General features: G+C 37.2%; 1 protein-coding gene across 2 annotated transcripts in view; it reads left to right on the top strand.

Moving 5' to 3' along the window:
• Window positions 1–20,850, top strand: part of AP3B1 (adaptor related protein complex 3 subunit beta 1) — a 236,805-nt gene that overhangs the window by 155,666 nt on the left and 60,289 nt on the right. For both annotated transcript variants that reach the window (XM_019968085.2, XM_070796867.1), the window contains 2 exons: window positions 338–410; window positions 6,042–6,148. In XM_019968085.2, the coding sequence (XP_019823644.1) occupies window positions 338–410; window positions 6,042–6,148 (180 nt within the window). The remainder of the gene's footprint in view (window positions 1–337; window positions 411–6,041; window positions 6,149–20,850) is intronic.

Here is a 20,850-nt window from a genome sequence, read left to right as displayed (position 1 = left end):
TACACTTTCTACCAAAGAGTCACATTAGATTTTTATGTTAGGAAAAAGTTGTCAGAATATAAAATAATTATTTACTTTTAAGTTTCCTTCTGAAGGTCCTTTGTAATCTCTAAGTAAAAAATATTTTTAAAGTTTGCAAGGTGAAGAAGAAATATCATGTGCTAAGTGAAATTTTGATTCAAAAAAGCATTTCACATAACCATATAAAAACTTAATTTGATTTTTTTCTGGAAGACTAAGCAAAGGGGGAAAATATGTTTGTTTTGAAATGTTAAGGACTATGTCATTGATTTTTAAGATAGAATATACAATAAATAAAATATTTATTATTTTATAGGAGAAAGAAAAAAAGACAAAGCAGGAGAGAAATCCTCTTACCAAAGATGTTTCACTTCTAGATCTAGATGATTGTAAGTATTGAAATTTAAATCTTTTCATCTGTGTTTAGCAGTAGTAGTTTTCATTTTTCTAGTACTTTTCATTTACATGTCTCAAAATAACATCTATTACAAAAGATTTATAGATATAAATAGACAAGGAAATATCAAAAATTGTTTCTATTAGTATTTTTTCCCATCTGTTCTGTATATCAGTTAGTTTTGTATCACCTAAATAAGTATAATTGGTCAAGTAAAATGCATCAAATTCATTTTAAGCTCTTTGGTTTTAGTGAATAATTATCCATATCTCAGAACTTCTACACTGTTAAATGTTGACTATGGGGATCAAGATATCTAACATAAGGATATAGGGAATTAGGGATGTAATTGGAAATGTAAAGGACATCACTGTTTTCTACTTGCCACACTTGGGGTGTGAACAGAAATAAGCACAAACCTTTTGGAATACAGTAAAATTTATATCTATCAATATTTTAACTGCAAAAAATCTTTGTGCACCAAATTTACTTCTAAGAAGTTAGAATCCTTTACAAAGATGTGTATTCATCTTCCTTTAAAGTCTCCTGAACTGTGAGAAAGACAGTAGCACTAACTTTGTGGGTAGGTGGATTTTGCACTAGAGGAAGAGTAACAGTAAGTGAGAGTCATTTTGCAGTATAGTTTTCCTGTGCCAGATGTGGGCTATGCATTTATGTCATATTGTCATAGAACTGTTCTATATATGTTGTTTACCTTGCCTATTTCTAATAGTCATGGCAAATCCTTACTGTAGAGAAAGTAAAATATATAATACTGAAAAATACATAACAGAGAAACTAAAAATAAAATTGGAACCAAATTTGAATAATTTCTCACTTACTGGCAAAGATGTTTAAAGTTTACATCATTTCGTACCTCTTGGCTAAGATTTTTAAAGCAACATCCAATAGTGTTAAGGTTTGGAGAAGAAGCTACCATACATATGTTTTTCATAGGCATATAAATAAGTGCAGTTTTTTGAGGTCATTTGAGCAATATCTGTCAAGATATTAAATTCCACACACTTTTTGACCTAGCATTTCTTTTCTAGGAATTTATCCTGTAGATAAACTAGCAAAATCAGATTCTTATTCCATCCTTGTTTTAGACTCTTTAACCTAGTGGCTTAATTTTACACTAAATGTCCATATTCCTTTAGTGCTCTGACTCCTGCCTACCTGTTATCCACACTGTTCCTCTGCATTTCTGAAATATGCCAGGCTCCTTCCTGCCAAGGGCCCTTGCCAAGAACACCTCTTCCTGATCTTCTGATGGCAAGCTGCTGTTTATCTTTCAGATCTCAGCTTAAAGATCACCTTCTGTTACATACTTATTGAATCATTCTTGATGGTCTTCATGACATTTTTCACTATCTGAAATTATCTTAAATATTTTTTTTGTATTGTTTATTGTCTGTCTTGCTCACTGTTATTCTTAGCACCTAGAACAACTCCCAGGAGATAGTGGGAACCAGTAACTATTTGTTGAATTAATAAAATGTAGAAAAGTATATAGAAATTTCACTGCAGCATTATTTTTACAGCCCAGTTCTGAAAGTAAATGAAATGTCTACCAATAGTGTGATATAACCATTAAGAAAAGTGAAGCACCTTTTTAATATGCTAGTTTATGTCATATATATGAAACATTATAAGTTCAAGAAGATACATGTAGAGTATCACTCTTCTGTAAAAAAAAAAAAGTAAAAGAAGAACTATATCCTGCAGACAAATACAAATATGATTATACATTGTATATTTCTGGAAGGCTACATAAGATATGCTTAACAATGTTAGCTCGGAACCCTATGGGATATAAGAATGACCTAGAGACAGAGGAGAGGGGGAAAAAAAACCAACTTATTTTGTATCTCTCTGAGACAATGAATGTTTTACATTTATTTGTAAAGTTTTAAGTTTTAAACTGTAAAAGAACAACAGTCAGACCTTTTAAAAGGAATTAAGAGACAATGTTACAAGGTATTAGAGTGTACTCATTCCTTTTCTCCTTACATTTGACTCTGGATTTTCTGGCAGCTAAGGAGAAAAGAGAAACCTATAAAATGATACAATTTCTATTATTACTTTTTAAAGCTTTTTAAAAAGTATATAGAAATAAAGATTTTCTTAAATACTAAGTTTTAAGAATTTAAATGTAAGGTTTTTTTTAAGGGAAATTTCATCCCAACTTACATTTAACTCAACCTAGGAGCTATTTCTGTTTGTTTTTAATATCCAGTAATTATTCATTTAAAACTTTTTATATATTAAAAGTTGTACTGAGATTTTGAAACATAACTTTGATCAGAAGAACAACTGTCTAATTATTAAATATCCTTTATTAAAGAAAGTGTTCTGTAGAAAGTTTTGAAAAGAAAATGGGTTAGCATTCTGACAAATCAGTTCAGCATCTTTTCATAGGCAAAACCTTTTTCCTCCAAATTGGAGATTTGAGATACTGTTTTATTATTTGCCTCTTTCTCTCTTTATCATTCACATTTCTTTCTTTACCATAAATATTCCTGAACAACTTTTAAGACTGTAAGGTTATTCTTTATACTGTAAATTTCCTGTTGTTGGAAATAAAACTTATTTAATTAACTGTTTCCATTTCTTGCTGTCTTAATCAGTGAAGCTATATGCATCTTTGTAAGTACGTTATTGCATTGTCTCCATGACTATATCCTTAAGATAAATTCCCAGGAATAGAATTACCAGGACAAAAGCTGTGAAGAATTCTACTGTCTAAAATTGCCTTCCACAGAGTTGGTACCAACTTACATAGTAGTATTATGAGAGTGCCAGATTCCTTTTACCCTGGTTTACCAGTGCTGGGTTTTGTATTTAAAAATCGCCTTTGCCAGTTTGATAGGTGGAAATGGTATCTCATTTTAATTTGTATGCCTTTAAAAAAAAAAGAACTATAGAGTCATTTTATTTCTTACTCATTAATTCACCATAGTCAGCTGCCTGCAGAATCCTATTTAGGATAAACTTTCAGTGCCAGCTTCCATCTTGCCAGACCTGTAAACAGATGTGTAATCATTTCTTTAATGCCAGAACCTCAGTCTTCTGAAATGATACTAAAAGCTTATATTTTTTCTTGTAAGAGTCAAGCTTACCTGTGGTATGAATTGTTCTTCTCTGTCTTTAGCCAAGCTGTAATTAAAATCAGAGGCTATTTCATACTCAGTTTTTTATTTCTTACATGGTCATCTAATATTTTGGATTGGATGGATAAACAAACAAATGGACAAACATGCCCTTAGAGCCCACTGGAAAAGCTACATGTTGGATGGAAAGGCAACACATTTTGATTCATATTAGAAGAACCAATTTCTAGTCCTACAGTGGTTCTTCCATTCACTTGTTTTATGATCTTGCAAGTTTTAATCTCCGTATGCTTCATTTTACAGTGTCTTTATATAAATGCCCCTTCTGCCTATTTGTACCATTATCTTACTTCAGTCCTCATCATATCGTGCCTAAAGTACTGTAAATTCTTCCTCACTGCCAACCTGAGTGCTCTTTACATGTCTTCAGTCTGTCTCTTACACTAGCCTCTGACTAATTATTATGCAGCACCATGTATCTTACTACTCCTCTTTCTGGTAGATTTTTAATAGTTCTCTTTGATTTATAGGATAAATCCAATCCCCTGAGCTTTTCATTCCCACCTCTCAGCCTTTGTTTACATCATCTCATTCAGTAACTAACCAGCTTCTTCCTTTCCTCTTAATTTGAATTCTACCCTTAATTTAAAACTGGGCTTCATTCCCTCCTCCTCACCAAGCCTTCTCTTACCACTCTATCCCCCATTGATCCTTTTTTTTTTTACAATTCCCTATGGCGCTTGCTAATTGTTAGTGGTTTTTGACGTATGACTAAGGAAGGGTGGAGATGTTATAGCAGTGCTTCACACTAAGAGCACACTCCTTTAAGAGTGCAGGGGAGCAGCTGAGGGGCTCCACTCCCTCCTCCACCCAGCCTCCACGCTGCTTTTTCTCTTGGGCATGTTGAGATTTTCAGATTTTCTTTTTGAAATTTTTCTTCTTTTGACAATATAATTTATTGACTATACTATTACTTTTTTTTTTTTGGTCTTCAAGCATGTATATCTTTTTTTTCTCAGTTGGGTTTTAAGTTTCTTGAAGACAGGGACCATATCTTGAACTTTTTTGCCTCTCACTTGCTCCATTGTTCAAAAAATACTTATTGATAATTTTATGAATTAATATTTGTTCTGCCTAACTTACAAGATATTGTGAGACTAAAGTGAGAAAAAGATGCTTGAAAAGTGATGCCACGTGAAGTAAATGTTACTTCCTTTATAGTGTTGTTGTAGAGTGAGAACTTGTTGGAAGCTAAAACTTTTTCCACATTTGAATTTATTTCATTCAACAAACAGTTGAACAATGACTAAGTACTTAAAATTAATGTGTCAGAGTCCACTCACACAGACCAGGAGAAATGAAAACGTTTAAAGACACACATTTGTATTGCAAGAGAAGTATAGTTGTAGAAGTGTATCCAAGTATACCTGTAGAACAAGGAAGACACACACAAACTGTGTTTCAGTGAGTCTAGTTGTGCCTTCCCCCTCAGTGATATCTTAATGGATACAGATTGCAAGGCGAACAAGGCAGAGAAGTACCTTTAGGCCAAGGGCATAGAATATACAACGTTCAAAGACATGAAACAAGATCTTGGAAACTTACTTGGTAGAGCTAAAACATAGGAATGACTGATGAAATTGGAGCTAAGCTAGACCTGCCTAGTATGGTAGCCACTGGCCACATAGCTATTTAAATTCAATTAAATTTTGAAATGCAGTTCTTTGATCACACTAGCCACCTTTCAGGAGTGCAGTTGGTATACAGGCTAATGACCGTCATGTTGGCCATTACAGTTACAGAACATTTCCATCATCTCAGAAAGTTCCATTAGACAGTGCAGAGCTAGACCATAGAAGACCTTGCACATTTAATTAAGGAGTTGGACTTTGTAGGTAATTTTAAATCTTTGAAGAGTTTTAAGCATGACAGTGACGTGATCAAATTTGTGTTTAAAAAAGATTTTCAAATTTTTTTATTGATAGAATCAAATATTTCTATCTAGCTCATAGCTTTTGCTGACAAAGTATAATTAGAAGTGAATTAGGTAGTCTGGGCCCCTTATAATTATTACAGTGGAAAATAAAATAGAGAAAAGATTTAATAAACACTCTTTTAAGGCTTATAACCCAACTGGAAAACTCTCTTGAGAGGTGTTGTTATCCTTTACATTAGTCTGAAAAAATGTTCCTTTACCTTTTTCTTTTAGTTAAGTTACTGGGTGATTAATGTTAGTGATAATGTTAGGAGATTAAAATTTTCAAAAAGTATTACTCAAGGTATTTATATTCTTATTTTGTTATAGGATTTGTCATTATGTTTTGAAAGCTAAGACTAATAACTGCCATGACTTGATAATAGCTTGACTAAATCAAGATGTTAAATAGAATTGTCATAGACTTATTAATCAAAGTAATTTAATTAGATTTACCAGCAAAATAAAAATGTTGCTTTTAGTAATATGAATTAAATTTTCATGCACATGTGCTAATTTGGCCCTTTACTTACAGTCAACCTGGTGTCCACTCCAGTTGCACTTCCCACCCCAGCTCTTTCTCCGAGCCTGATAGCTGATCTTGAAGGTTTAAACTTGTCAGCTACTTCATCAGTCATTAGCGTAAGTAATTTTCAAAATGTATTAGCTCAGTTTTCAAATGATACCATTGCATCTTTTTTTATTAAAATACAAATAATTACATTCTTAGCCTCAAACAGTTCTTCCTCCTAACAAATCTATTTCAAATTTGACCTTTTAATTTTGTAAATATATTTTTTTTTTTATTTTTAAAATTTATTTATTTTTAATTGGGAGATCATTGCTTCACAATGTTGTATTGGTTTCTGCCATACATCATCATGAATCAGCCATAGGTATACATATGTCCCCTCCCTCTTGAAGCTCCCTCCCACCTCCCAACCCATCCCACCCCTCTAGGTCATCACAGAGCACCAGATTGAGCTCCCTGCATCATACAGCATAATTTTGTAAATATATTTTTAATTAGCTCTATCCAAACCATTGTTGTCTCAATTTCTCCTTGTTATCCACACTTACTTACCATGTGTACATTTTTCTCTGGTACTGTTATATATCTCTAACTTATGAAAGTTCTTTGCCACATTGAATTAGTTTATATACATAGATTCTGTCTTGAAGAATTGTTTTCTATATGAAGAGACTCCCATTCTCATCATTATTCTACACCTACCACGTTATTCCTTTACCATAGGCTACTAAAACTGCCTGTTTTTATTTAAAAACTCAAGATTGTATTTCTTTTTACATTATCTTTTTATGTATTTGCATTATATATGTACATGCCTTAATGTCTCTAAGAAAATTCTTTAATATTTTTTTGGGGGACTGACTTGGCAGCGAGGCAAGAAGCTTCCCTATCTCAAAATAATGCCAAAGCCATCAGCCTGTCACAGTATCTGAAACTACAGTAACTTTTTCTGTTAGCATGTTATATCTACTAACCTTTCACTCTAAATCAGGCGTGCTACCTAAAATGTGTAATCTGTTGATATGCTTGGCCTCCTATTAATTTGTTGTCGGGAATCTGACACACTAAGCAGTAGCACAGCAAGTTCTGATGGGCACACGGGTAGCTTGAAAAGATCTGCTGTGTCAGTGGTTGCCAGGGCTAGCAGGGTACATGAGTGGTGATTTGAGCTGCCTGGAAACACAGAACTGCTTCTGCCAGAGATAAGAGAGAAAAGCACCTAATTCTTGTACAGTGCTACCAACAAATCTCCTCTTCAAAGCAAATGTGGTATCAGGGCTGTGCATCGAAACACCCAAAAGAGCGCCGTGCATTTCCCTTTAGCATCGGTCAACTCAGAAAATACAGGCGAAAACTCTTAAGTGTATCATGTTGTTTTTCAGTTTGTAGAACATGATTCTCTCATCACTCAGAAGTGAGTAAAGCAGCATTTGGGACTTCAGTTTGTCCTTGTTGCTAAAAGCACAAGGCACATTAGAAGTGATGAGGGGAAAGCGGATAATTATTTAAGTAATAAATATGTATTAAGCATCTGTAGGAAGCTGTAAAGAGAAAGCGGTCATGAAAAAATCTATAGTGAAGCACAGTAAGTTTTTGAGGCGAAGGAAGCACCCTAAAAACTTGGGAGGCAATAAGGTGGTAGATGAATAACTTGGGTTTGATATCAGATGACCAAAAACCAAATCCCTGCCTTGCCACTTACTAGCTATGTGACCTTGGACAAATTAGTAAGTAGCTTCTCTGCACCCAAGTTTCCTATAAAGATAATATCTACTTCACAGGTTCTTGCCAGATTAATGAGATAATAAATGTGAAGCCCTTAGAACACTGACTGGCACATTGTCATCACTCAATAAATATTAGCTAATATTTTTGGAAGTGGTATAATACGTGATAAGGGACCCTGAGTAGACTCACACTTTATTAACTGTAAGAAGAATGCAGTTGAGATTAGAAAAGCTTGTAGTAAATTTTCACTTATCACAAAGTAATTGAAGGACTCATCTTTTTACTAAAGAAAATATTTATTGAGATGGCCTCTTCAAAGGAAAAGAAAAGCACTCTATTCAAAGAGTATGCCAAAAAAATAAAGAACTACCAAGTGAAGCAGGATCACAGCCTTCATCCCCAAAAGCTAACAAAATGGTCAACCAAGTAATCGTAACAAGAATGGCAATCAGAAATTCACCAGCAACAAACCAATAAAGAAACCAATAGAACTTTAAACAAAGAGAAAAGTAGAGCCTTGAGAAGTAGAACCTATGGAAATAAATTGAGTGTTCTGATACAATATCATGGCTCCTGATCTCATGTTCAGCCCTCGAAACAGTGCTTTAGAAAGCTGAATCAAGCAAAGTGTAAGTTTTCTCATTAGGTGTACAAATTTAGAAAGAAATAGACTAAAGACATCAAAGGAAATACTCAAAGACTAGTCCTCAAAAATTAAAAACCCCAATAATGGTATGGGACCTCAACAAATGCAAGGGTCTCTTGAATCCTAAAATAAAATTCATGGATGAGTACATCCTTAATTTAAAAATCAACATGTTACCCCGATTCAATAGAAAAAAGTACTTCCTAATAAATAGTACAGTGCTTGATAAATGTTTGACCATGACTACATTAGAAATGTAGTGAAGTAGTGAAATGATGCTGGCAACTCTAAATGCAAACTGATAAACTATATGATTGTATTAGCAACCCAAATGCCATGAGTTGTGGTGTAACATGATTTTCCAAAACATTGAATGGTTTTTCTGGTAGTTATTCCTGGGAAATTGAGTATTTTAAAACCTTGCAATGCAGGGCCCCGCCCCCCACCCATGAAAGACTACTTTGTACTGATACGAAAAGTGTTCTAGGACCGGGTGATTTTTAAACAGGTTTTCGCGTTATGAATGTCCAGCAAGATGGGTGAAAGTTGTGGGGAACGTGGTATAATCTTTATTGGCTGAATCTTCCCTGGATTCATCCAGAAAACGGATGAGGGACTCCGTGAAACAGGCGTTATACACTTCTCCACTGATGTCGGTCTAAACCGTCATTCTGGATATGACAATTTGGGCATCTGTGTATAGAATCATCAAAATATGCGTATTGTTTGACACAGTAATCTTGTGAAAGTGTTAGCCAGTCATTCATGTCCGACTCTTTGCAGTCCTATGGACTGTAGCCCACCAGCTCCTCTCTCCAAGGAATTCTTCAGGCAAGAATTCTGGAGTGGGTAGCCATTCCCTTTTCCAGGGGATCTTCCTGACCCAGAGATTGAACCCAGGTCTCCTGCATTGCAGATGGATTCTTTACCGAGCCACAAGGGAAACCCAGTAATCTTGTGTGTAGGTTTTCTTCGAAGGAAATAATGAGAAATACAAAGATTTATGTGCATGGTTAGTTACAAGCACAGTGCCTGGTGATAGGAGGATGATGGTTGCATCAAGCATGGCAGAGTCAGATTAAAGGATGTTGTATAGTCTTAATAAAAATGGTTTTATAAATCTTTGAATGAGATAAAAAGTGTGGCATAAAATTAAGTGATGAAACAATATAAAATATTATGTATTTTACCTCAGCTTTATAAAATTCTGTGCTCACACTCTTTTTTAAATGTAAGGAGAATGAAAGAAGAAAATGCTATTATATGTAGTATTTTCCAGAGTTTCTCTAGGCAAGGAGTAATATGTATATATATATATATATAAAACCCAAAAAGCAGTCATTTTGTAATAGGCATGGTAAGCATGTATATGAATGACTAGGACGCCATTTTATTGACACCTAATGTTTGTCTTTCTGAATCAACATCAGTAATTATATTAAGCAAGTAATTTGGTTTTCTCACCTCTAAAATAAAAGCAAAGTAGATCTCCGTGTTTCCTTTTAATTCTAGCATTCTATGAATCTGTGGAATTTTGAAACAAACCAATTAATTATACTGGGATGATTTGAGTGTTTGTGGAAATAAATGGATGAAACACTTTTTAGCATATATGGTGACTTCTGTTTCATCAGTTCAGTTCAGTAGCTCAGTCATGTCTGACTCTTTGCAACCCCACAGACTGCAGCACACCAAGCTTCCCTGTCCATCACCAACTCCCAGAACTTGCTCAAACTCACATCCATCAGGTCTGTGATGCCATCCAACTATCTCATCCTCTGTCATCCCCATCTCCTTCCACCTTCAATCTTTCCCAGCATAAGGGTCTTTTCAAATGAGATCATTCTTCGCATCAGGTGGCCAAAGTATTAGAGTTTCAGCTTCAGCATTAATCCTCCCAATGAATATTCAGGACTGATTTCCTTTAGGATAGACTGGTTCGATTCTCCTTACAGTCCAAGGGACTCTCCAGAGTCTTCTCCAAGGCCACAGTTCAAAAGCATCAATTCTTCGGCGCTCAGCTTTCTTTATGGTCCAGTTCTCACATCCATACATGACTACTGGAAAAACCATAGCCTTGACTAGACGGACCTTTGTCAGCACAGTGATGTCTCTGCTTTTTAATATGCTGTTTAGGTTGGTCATAGCTTTTCTTCCAAGGAGCATGTGTCTTTTAATTTCATGGCTGCACCATCTGGAGTGATTTTGGAGCCCAAGAAAATAAAAACTCTCACTGTTTTCATTGTTTCCCATCTATTTGCCGTGAAGTGATGGGACTAGAAGCCATGATCTTAGTTTTCTGAATGTTGAGTTTTAAGCCAACTTTTTCACACTCCTCTTTCACTTTCATCTAGGTCATTAAGGTCTTTTTTTGTATCGGTCTTCTGTGTATTCTTGCCACATTTTCTTAATATATTCTGCTTCTGTTAGGTCCATACTACTTCTGTCCTTTATTATGCCAATCTTCGCATGAAATGTTCCAGTGGTATCTCTGATTTTCTTGAAGAGATCTCTAGTCTTTCCCATTCTGTTGTTTTCCTCTGTTTCTTTGCATTGATCACTGAGGAAGGCTTTCCTGTTTCCCCTTGCTATTCTTTAGAAATCTGCATTCAGATGGGTATATCTTTTACTCTTTGCCTTTCGCTTCTGTTCTTTTCTCAGCGATTTGTAAGGCCTCCTCAGACAACCATTTTGCCTTTTTACATTTCTTTCTCTTGGGGATGGTCTTGATCACTGCCTCCTGTACAATGTCATGAACCTCCGTCCAAGGTTCTTCAGGCACTCTGTTTATCACATTTAATCCCCTGAATCTCTTTGTCACTTCCAGTGTATAATCATAAGTGATTTAATGTAGGTCATACCTAGGGTCTAGTGGTTTTCTCTACTTTCTTCATTTTGCAATAAGGAATTTATGATCTGAGCCACAGTCAGCTCCTGGTCTTCTTTTTGCTAACCATATAGAGCTTCTCCATCTTCAGCTACAAAGAATATATAAAATATTATTTTGGTATTGCCTGTCTGGTGTTGTCTGCGTGTAGAGTGGTCTCTTGTGTTGTTGGAAGAGGGTAATTGCTATGACCAGTGCATTATGGCACCCCACTCCAGTACTCTTGCCTGGAAAATCCCATGAACGGAGGAGCCTGGTAGGCTGCTGTGCATGGGGTCGCTAGGAGTCAGACAGGACTGAGCAGCTTCACTTTGACTTTTCACTTTCATGCGTTGGAGAAGGAAATGGCAACTCACTCCAGTGTTCTTGCCTGGAGAATCCCAGGGACGGGGGAGCCTGGTGGGCTGCCGTCTATGGGGTCGCACAGAGTCGGATACAACTGAAGCCACTTAGCAGCAGCAGCAGTGCATTCTCTTGGCAAAACTCTGTTAGCCTTTGCCCTGCTTCATTTTGTACTCCAAAGCCAAACCTGCCTGTTACTCCAGGTATCTCTTGACTTCCTACTTTGGCATTCCAGTACACTATGATGAAAAGGGAATCTTTTTTTGGTGTTAGTTCTAGAAGGCCATGTAGATCATCATATTCTCTGTCATAGGTGATTTTTATTTCAGTGAGTTTTTATTTTCTTATTGTACTAAGCAGGCTTAGTACAATATGGATAAGTTTTATTTTTTGAAATTACCAAAATATTTACAATGAAATCCAAACAGTTCCTTTTTCACACTAAAGTGAAAGTCAATCAGTCATGTCCAACTCTTGCGACCCCAAGGACTGTCCAGTCCATGGAATTCTCCAGACCAGAATACTGAAGTGGGTAGACTTTCCTTTCTCCAGCAGATCTTCCCAACCCAAGAATCAAACCAGCTTCTGCCGTATTGCAGGCGGATTCTTTACCAGCTGAACTAGTAAAGATTGTGTATAAACAAAGTATTTATTTCAGTCTTCCATGAGACTAATTGGTAGTTGGCCCAGAGATGGCCAAAAAGGAACATTTTAGTGCTTGCTAGAGTATTTCAGATAATCACGATGGTGTGATCACTCACCTAGAGCCAGACATCCTGCAGTGTGAAGTCAAGTGGGCCTTAGGAAGCATCACTACAAACAAAGCTAGTGGAGGTGATGGAATTGCAGTTGAGCTATTTCAAATCCTAAAAGATGATGCTGTGAAAGTGCTGCACTCACTATGCCAGCAAATTTGGAAAACTCAGCAGTGGCCACAGGACTGGAAAAGGTCAGTTTTCATTCCAATTCCAAAGAAAGGCAGTGCCAAAGAATACTCAGACTACCACACAATTGCACTCCTCTCACACGCTAGCAAAATAATGATCAAAATTCTTCAAGCCAGGCTTCAACAGTATGTGAACCATGAACTTCGAGATGTTCAAGCTGGATTTAGAAAAGGCAAAGGAACCAGTGATCTAATTGCCAATATCTGCTGGATCATCGAAAAAGCAAAAGAGTTCTAGAAAAACATCTATTTCTGCTTTATTGACTATGCCAAAGCCTTTGACTGTGTGGATCACAAGAAACTGTGGAAAATTCTGAAAGAGATGGGAATACCAGACCACCTGATCTGCCTCCTGAGAAATCTGTATGCAGGTCAAGAAACAACAGTTAGAACTAAACATGTAATAATAGACTGGTTCCATATAGGAAAAGGAGTACATCAAGGCTGTATATTGTCACCCTGCTTATTTAACTTCTATGCAGAGAAAATCGTGAGAAATGCTCTACTGGATGAAGCACAAGCTGGAATCAAGATTGCCGGGAGAAGTATCAATAACCTCAGATATGCAGATGACCACCACCCTTATGGCAGAAAGCAAAGAAGAACTAAAAAGCCTCTTGATGAAAGTAAAAGAGGAGAGTGAAAAAGTTGGCTTAAAACTCAACATTCAGAAAACTAAGATCATGTCATCTGGTCCCATCTCTTAATGGCAAATAGATGGGGAAACAATGAGAGACTTTATTTTGGGGGGCTCCAAAATCACTGCAGATGGTGATTGCAGCCATGAAATTAAAAGATGCTTGCTCCTTGGAAGAAAAGTTATGATCAACCTAAATAGCATATTAAAAGCAGAGACATTACTTGGTCATCAAAGGTCCATCTAGTCAAAGCTATGGTTTTTTTAGTAGTCATGAATGGATGTGAGAGTTGGAGTATAAAGAAAGCTGAGCACCAAAGAATTGATTTTGAACTGTGGTGTTAGAGAAGATTCTTGAGAGTCCCTTGGACTGCAAGGAGATCCAACCAGTCCATCCTAAAGGATGTTAGTCCTAAATATTCATTGGAAAGACTGATGTTGAAGCTAAAACTCCAATACTTTGGCCACTTGATGCGAAGAACTGACTCATTTGAAAAGACCCTGATGCTAGGAAAGATTGAAGGTGGGAGGAAAAGGGGACAACAGAGGATGGTTAGATGGCATCACCGACTCAGTGGACGTGAGTTTGGGTAACTCCGGGAGTTAGTGATGGACGGTGAGGCCTGGCGTGCTGCAGTCTGTGCGGTCACAAAGAGTCAGAAACAATTGAGCGACTGAACTGAGAGTATATCAGTAAAGAAACTGAATTTTTAGTGAATTAGTAGAAAAGTTTTTTGTTTTTTTTTTTTACTATATTATTGATAGGCTGCTGCTGCTGCTGCTAAGTTGCTTCAGTCGTGTCCGACTCTGTGCGACCCCATAGACGGCAGCCCACCAGGCTCCCCCGTCCCTGGGATTCTCCAGGCAAGAACACTGGAGTGGGTTGCCATTTCCTTCTCCAATGCATGAAAGTGAAAAGTGAAAGTGAAGTCACTCTGTCGTGCCCAACTCTTAGCAACCCCATGGACTGCAGCCTTCCAGGCTCCTCCGCCCATGGGATTTTCCAGGCAAGAGTACTGGAGTGGGGTGCCATTGCCTTCTCCGATGATAGGCTAAGAGTTTCTAAATTCTTATACCCTAGAGCCCCAAAATTCAGTATTGGCAATCCTCAGAATATTAGTCCTCTGGAAAGGATGAGAAAAGAAGAGGAGGGATAAAATTTGCATGTTAAGAGTAAATGTGAAATAAGAATGAATTATTCCTGGTGACTCAGACAGTAAAGAATCCGCCTGCAATGCAGGAGACTTGGGTTCGATCCCTGGCATGGGAAGAGGGATAGCAACCCACTCCAGTATTCTTGCCTGGAGAGTCCCCATGGATAGATGAGCCTGGTGGGCTACACTCTATCGGGTCACCGAGAGTCGGGCACAACTGAGCGACTAAGCAGAGCACAGCACAAGTATGAATTGTTTACCTAGGTTATTAGAAATGTTAGAAAATTGGAGAAACATTTGTTTAATGTGGCTAAAGCATAACGTAGAGGTGGAATAACCAAGTCTGTGATGCTGGAGAATGTTGGTGACATACTATCATGAGAAAATTATAGTAATGATTTCTTTCTTATATCTCGGTACATATAGAAAAGTGATAATAGGTGGCTCAGATAGTAAAGAATTTGCCAGACACCTGGGTTCGATCCCTAAGTCTGGAAGATCCCCTGAAGAAGGGAATGGTTACCCACTCCAGTATTCTTACCTGGATAATTCCATGGACAGAGGAGCCTGGCAGGCTATAGTCCTTGGGGTAGCAAAGAGTCGGACACGCCTGAGTGAATAACACACACACAATATTTGTGTTGTGCTCTGGAGTAAACAGAGATGCTGCAGATGGGAGGTACCCTTGCCTGGAGCTCCAGTTGCACAGGTAACACCTGACATTTCTGAGGTTAATGGCAGAGGCAGTAGCACAGCATACCTCTGACCCATTTGTGGTACATTAGTGAGGAAGCGCTGACTTAGCTGCTGTAATATAACCAGTTTGATCCTCATGGATCACAGTCCCTAAGTGGAATTTAACTTAGGAGGCTGTGGGAAGGTTCATTAAGAAAAGCAATCTTTATAAAGGACAGCGGTAATATATTAAGGAGTAGTAAGTAATTCCAAGAACAGTCCATGAAAGAGAAACCAGGGTTGCAAAAAGGAAACGTCAGTTTGATACAATATGTTATTTGGAGTTAGCCCAACTTCATGTTACAGGCTTCCCATGTGGCATGGTGGTAAAGAATCCACAATCCGCCTGCCAAAGCAGGAGACTGTAAGAGATGTTTGTTTGATCCCTGGGTGAGAAAGATACTCTGGGGAAGGAAATGGCAACCCACTCCAGTATTCCTGCCTGGAAAATCCTGTGGACAGAGGAGCCTGGCAGGCTACAGTCCATGGGATCTCGAAGAGTCAGACACAACTGAGCGACTAAGCACATGATGTTATGCAGAGTCCTTCAGACTGGTAAGTGTGTCCAAGACTGCTGAGGCAGCTGCAAGTTGAAGGGTTTTCTGAAACTACTCTTAAGTATGATTTTCTAGATCAATTCACACAAGTCAGGTAAACCCTATGTTTAGGGTTACAGTTTTACTGTGGCATGCTCATGCTCAATCACATCAGTCATGTCTGACTCTTTGCAACCGCATGGACCATAGCACACCAGTCTCTGTATGTGGGATTCTCAAGGCAGAAATACTGGAGTGGGTTGCCATGCTCTCCTCCAGGGTATCTTCCCGACCCAAGGATCAAACCCGTGTCTCTCTGTCTCCTGCATTGGCAGGTGGGTTCTTTACCACTAGTGCCACCTGTAAGTAACAATAGGAGAAAATTAGCATCAGCCAAAGGAAGGAATCTATGGAGGAGATTCTGGTTGTGTCCCAAACTCAAAGCTTTATTCTCCTTGTGTTGGAGTTGGTAGTATATCCAGGAGTACTGCCAACCAGCGTAGCTCCCCAAGCTTAGATATATAGTTTTTATTGAGGCTTTACGACATAAGCAATGTTGACTGAATCAATTGCCTCATGGCTGAACTCACTCTCTAGTCTTTCCCTCCAAGTCAGTCTGATATCAGCAGCCTGGAGCTCCAACCCTCTACATTCATATGGTTGGTCTTTCTGATGTGATCAGCTTCCATCTTGGGTTATCTGCTTCGCCAAGCTTTCTAGGGGCCCACTAGGAATAATCAAGGCACTCCATCACTCTGGAAATTCCAAGTCTTTAGAGGCTACCTCTCAAGACCTAGAACAAAGTCCAGATCTGTCTTTAAATGAGACCAGATTCCATACTACATATGCCAGGTGAGTGTGTTTTTTTTCATTCAACAAGTATTTATTCAGGGCGGAATATGAGGAGGAGCCAAAGATGTAGTTGTATACAAGGCTGTGTTCCAAACCTTAGGGAGTTTCCAGTTGAGTAAGAGCAAAACAAAATAAAAATTTCCTCAAAATTAAGTAACTTCAGTATACTAAGTATTTTCATTTTGTAACATAGTTTGCCCTTTGGGATATTTCTACAAATGGAGGTTGTCCGGATTTCTATGACTATATACATAAACACGGTTATTTTATATTAGCTAAACTCCATAGTGCCACCTGTTTCAGTAGTAGCTTAAAATCTAGCAGGAGTTTTGACATTTAACACAGTTTAGAATTTAAATATCTGAACTACCATCCCTCTAACAAAAAGTAGATGGATAATTTTGAGTACATGGCTGTTCACCTCTACTTTCTTGAAGTGACACTGTGGACCGTCACTAAATCACTTAATGAAGAAATCAGATCAGATCAGTTGCTCAGTCATGTCCGACTCTTTGCGTCCCCATGAATCGCAGCACGCCAGGCCTCCCTGTCCATCACCAACTCGTGGAGTTCACTGAGACTCATGTCCATCGAGTCAGTGATGCCATCCAGCCATCTCATCCTCTGTCGTCCCCTTCTCCTCCTGCCCCCAATCCCTCCCAGCATCAGAGTCTTTTCCAATGAGTCAACTCTTTGCATGAGGTGAAGAAATAGATTCTCACAGTGTCCAGTAAAGACAGCATCAGCAGCATTAACCTGAGTTTTGTGCATATTATTATGGGTAGTCAGCATGGAATTTTCCTATGAGCAGCCAAAAGGTGGCATTGTTTTATCAATATGAAGCTACTTAACTAAGGGCCCCCCCAACCCCTTCAGGACTTCCCATTGGCTCAGTCGGTAAAGAACCTGCCTGCACTGCAGTAGACCCAGATTTGATCTCCGGGTCAGGAAGATCCCCTGGTGAGGGGAATGCAATCCACTCCAGTATTCTTGCCTGGAAAATCCCATGGACAGAAGAGCCTGGTGGGCTACAGTCCATGGGATTGCAAGAGTGAGACATGACTTATGGACTAAACCAACCCCTTCCAGGATTTACAGGCTGAAAGTAAGAAATAGAAAACCTGTATGTAATGCCCTTGAACAGGCAGAATGACGCAAGGAAAAGGCTTTTTTTTTTTTAGTACATGAACCAAGTTTACTACCTGAAGTTCGTGTTTATCATTAGTTCTGTGCAACTTCCTCTGAAAGGAATATAGGAAAACTGGCAAGTAGGCCTACAGCTTCTGCTGTTGACAGAGATTGGCAACTACTTGAGTTACAGCTATCCATGGTTGGGAATGAGATCCTGACCCAGTTTATATTATAGGAAATTAATCGGAAAATCAAGAGTACCTATCGGACCTGCTTTTGGCACCGAAGTCACTTTGTCAGTTTTAAAACAACATGAAAAAACAAGCCATAATTCATGATGCAGAACCTGAATTTCTCAGTCTGAATTTGCTAAAACAGCCTGTGGAATTACTCAGATAATCGCATCATAATGATGGACAGTTGTAACTGAATTTGATCTCCATTTCTCAAAAGTGGACTTAGATCTTAGCTAGACCTTTCACTTTTTTTAAATTGATACTGGGCTAGGGCATTTTACCGAGAAGGCAGTGGCAACCCACTGCAGTACTCTTGCCTGGAAAATCCCATGGACGGAGGAGCCTGGTGGGCTGCAGTCCATGGGGTCACACAGAGTCGGACACGACTGAAGCGACTTAGCAGCAGCAGCAGGGCATTTTAATTTTGTTTTCCAATCTGCTGTCTTCTACCGCCAGAGTGCTGGCTTTCTTCTAGTTTGTCTACAAGGACAGATTGCTTCCAGAGTTTTTGTACAAGGGTCTTACTAAGTTGTATGCTAGATATTTCACGAATACATAGCCTCATTCCCATACAAATGATAACATGTCTGTGGTAAAGATTGTTTTCTGATATGCTGGAAAAACTCTTATTTTTTTAAATATGTGTTTTTTATATTTTAAAAACTTAATCAAGCCTCAGGCTAAGAGACAAATCCAGCTCAGATCAAAAATTTCCTTGACTTTAAAGACGGAAGAAATTATAAGTTAAAATTAAAAATAATTTTGTCATTTTAAATTTGGGAAAAATCCTTTATTTGTTCTGATGAAAATGTCAGTAGTCATGGAACTGTGGTAAAAATAATGAAAAATCACTGGCCTGGGTCTGCTTAAATGGAAAACATTTTTTAATTAAAGTCTGACAGTATTTTGTGCTTCCATTGCCCAGCCATGTCCCATCTTATTCTTTTATTTAATTCTCTTCTGCATATGAGTTGCTTTAATTTTTAGTCTTTAAGCTGTATTACTGCTTTATCTTTTTATTTCTGTATTAATTCAGAAGTCTCATAGTTAGTAACAGACCATTATCATCTCTCCCTGTCCTAGATTATTAAAAGGAGCTGCTTTTAAAAAAGATATTGTTATCAATTTTAGCTGTAGGTTTTTTATTATAAAAATATTTTTTATTTGCCTTAAACAAATATATGGCAATCTTAAGTCTTGAATTCTCCACAGTGAAAAACCCACTATATCAAGTGCTAACCGTAGTTTTTATGGCAAAACAGAAAAAAAGGTTACCACCAAAACAAAGAAAATATATGTATAAATTTGTAAGAAGCAGAAGGATTAAAGACGTGATGGTAAAGAAGGCCTGGGCCTTCCTGTTACTCTATGGTGAGTAATTCCTCTCCTTGCTGGGGGTTCCATCTTTAGAGCTAAGGCAGTTCACTTGAGACTTTTTTCCTAAGATTATTGTTTTTAGTTTTCATTAATTACCATTATATGTACTACACTCGGAAATAAAAGGTTTTAGAGTGCCAGTTATTTAAAAAGAATTTAATCTTTCTTGGCAATTTTCCACATTTGAAATTGATTGAATATTGTATTACTGTCAACTGCCATGTTGTGAATTTTGTTGCCTGTGTTGAATTGTGATATCTACAGTGAAAAATATTTTTTAAGCTTTAAGATATCTTAGGTTATTATGCATTGGCTAGTCATGTTTTAATTATTATTTAATTATGTATCAATCACGTTAACTTCTATTACCTCTGTTCCTCTTTAAAAGCTTGCCAAAAATTTTCTGAACATAGGACAAGGCATGGTATGGAAAATTGATTTTCCATTCCATTAAGTGTTATTTAATAGTATTAAGTCTTTTAACATGAAAAACTTTCCCTAAACATGAAAAATCTTACTGTGATACTTAGAGAAACTTTGTTTCTCTTCACAGGAAAAGAAAATGAATTTAGCTTTCAGGCACACACCAAACTAACACTAAGAAATTAATTTATTACCAGAGAGAGGAGAACATGGAGTAAAAATATATAAGTACAGTCTATGACCCTAATATCAAAGAAAAGTAAAAGCCACTTATCTTAGAATATATCAGATATACTGTTATTCAAATCATTCAGGAATATAATTACAGACAGCTTTTATAGGCCTATCAATATGGGTTATTTCTCTACATTTGCGGCTGTTCCACATTACTGAATATATAAATATCTCCCCTAAATTCTAAATTATTACTAAAGGTCTACTATACACTTCTGCTAAAAAAGATAACAAAACAGATTTTTACTGTGTTCTTTAACATGCATAATTTAGGTTAGATACAAACAAAATGTAACTTATGTGTCTTGTTTGAATCCTGACTGAAGCAAACCAACTCTAAGAAGACATATAAATATATATCCGACAGTCAAGGAAATGTGAACACTGTATTTTACATGAAATTGGGCAAGTTTTTTTTTCTTTTAGGTGTGATAATAGTATTGTAAGTTTTCTTGACAAGTCTTTATCTGTTAGATATACAAACCAAACTGTTTACTGATGAAATTACTGTATCATCTGACATTTGAAGTAGAACAAAAGATTAAACAAGATTGGGCAAATACTGATAGTTTTTTGAAAGTTAGTGATGAGCACTTTGTTCTTTATGTTATTCTCTCTGCTTTTGTTTATGTTTGAAAGTTTTCCTAGTAAGTTTTTTTTTAAAAAAGTACACGGTTTCAGAAACTCATTTCATATTTTCACTGAAGATCTTGGCGTCCATGCTTCACTAAGTATGTGCCTTGCCAAAGTTATCTTGTAAATTTAAGATAGTGCTTAAATTTTGAGTTCCATTCAGATTGTCATCTGTGAAATAAGAAGACTGTAACATGTAATAGATTGTTTCTAATGGCCCTCAGTTCTAGCTCTTTAGAAGTCTGTGGGAAATTAAGAGGGAGACAGCAAGTGACTTTAGTAAACATCAGTGTCAGTGTAGGGGAAAGGTGCCTT

This window comes from Bos indicus, chromosome 10 (genome assembly GCF_029378745.1).
Source record: "Bos indicus isolate NIAB-ARS_2022 breed Sahiwal x Tharparkar chromosome 10, NIAB-ARS_B.indTharparkar_mat_pri_1.0, whole genome shotgun sequence".
In the NCBI taxonomy this organism is placed as follows: domain Eukaryota; kingdom Metazoa; phylum Chordata; class Mammalia; order Artiodactyla; family Bovidae; genus Bos; species Bos indicus.
This window is presented reverse-complemented; position numbering and strand designations above follow the sequence as displayed.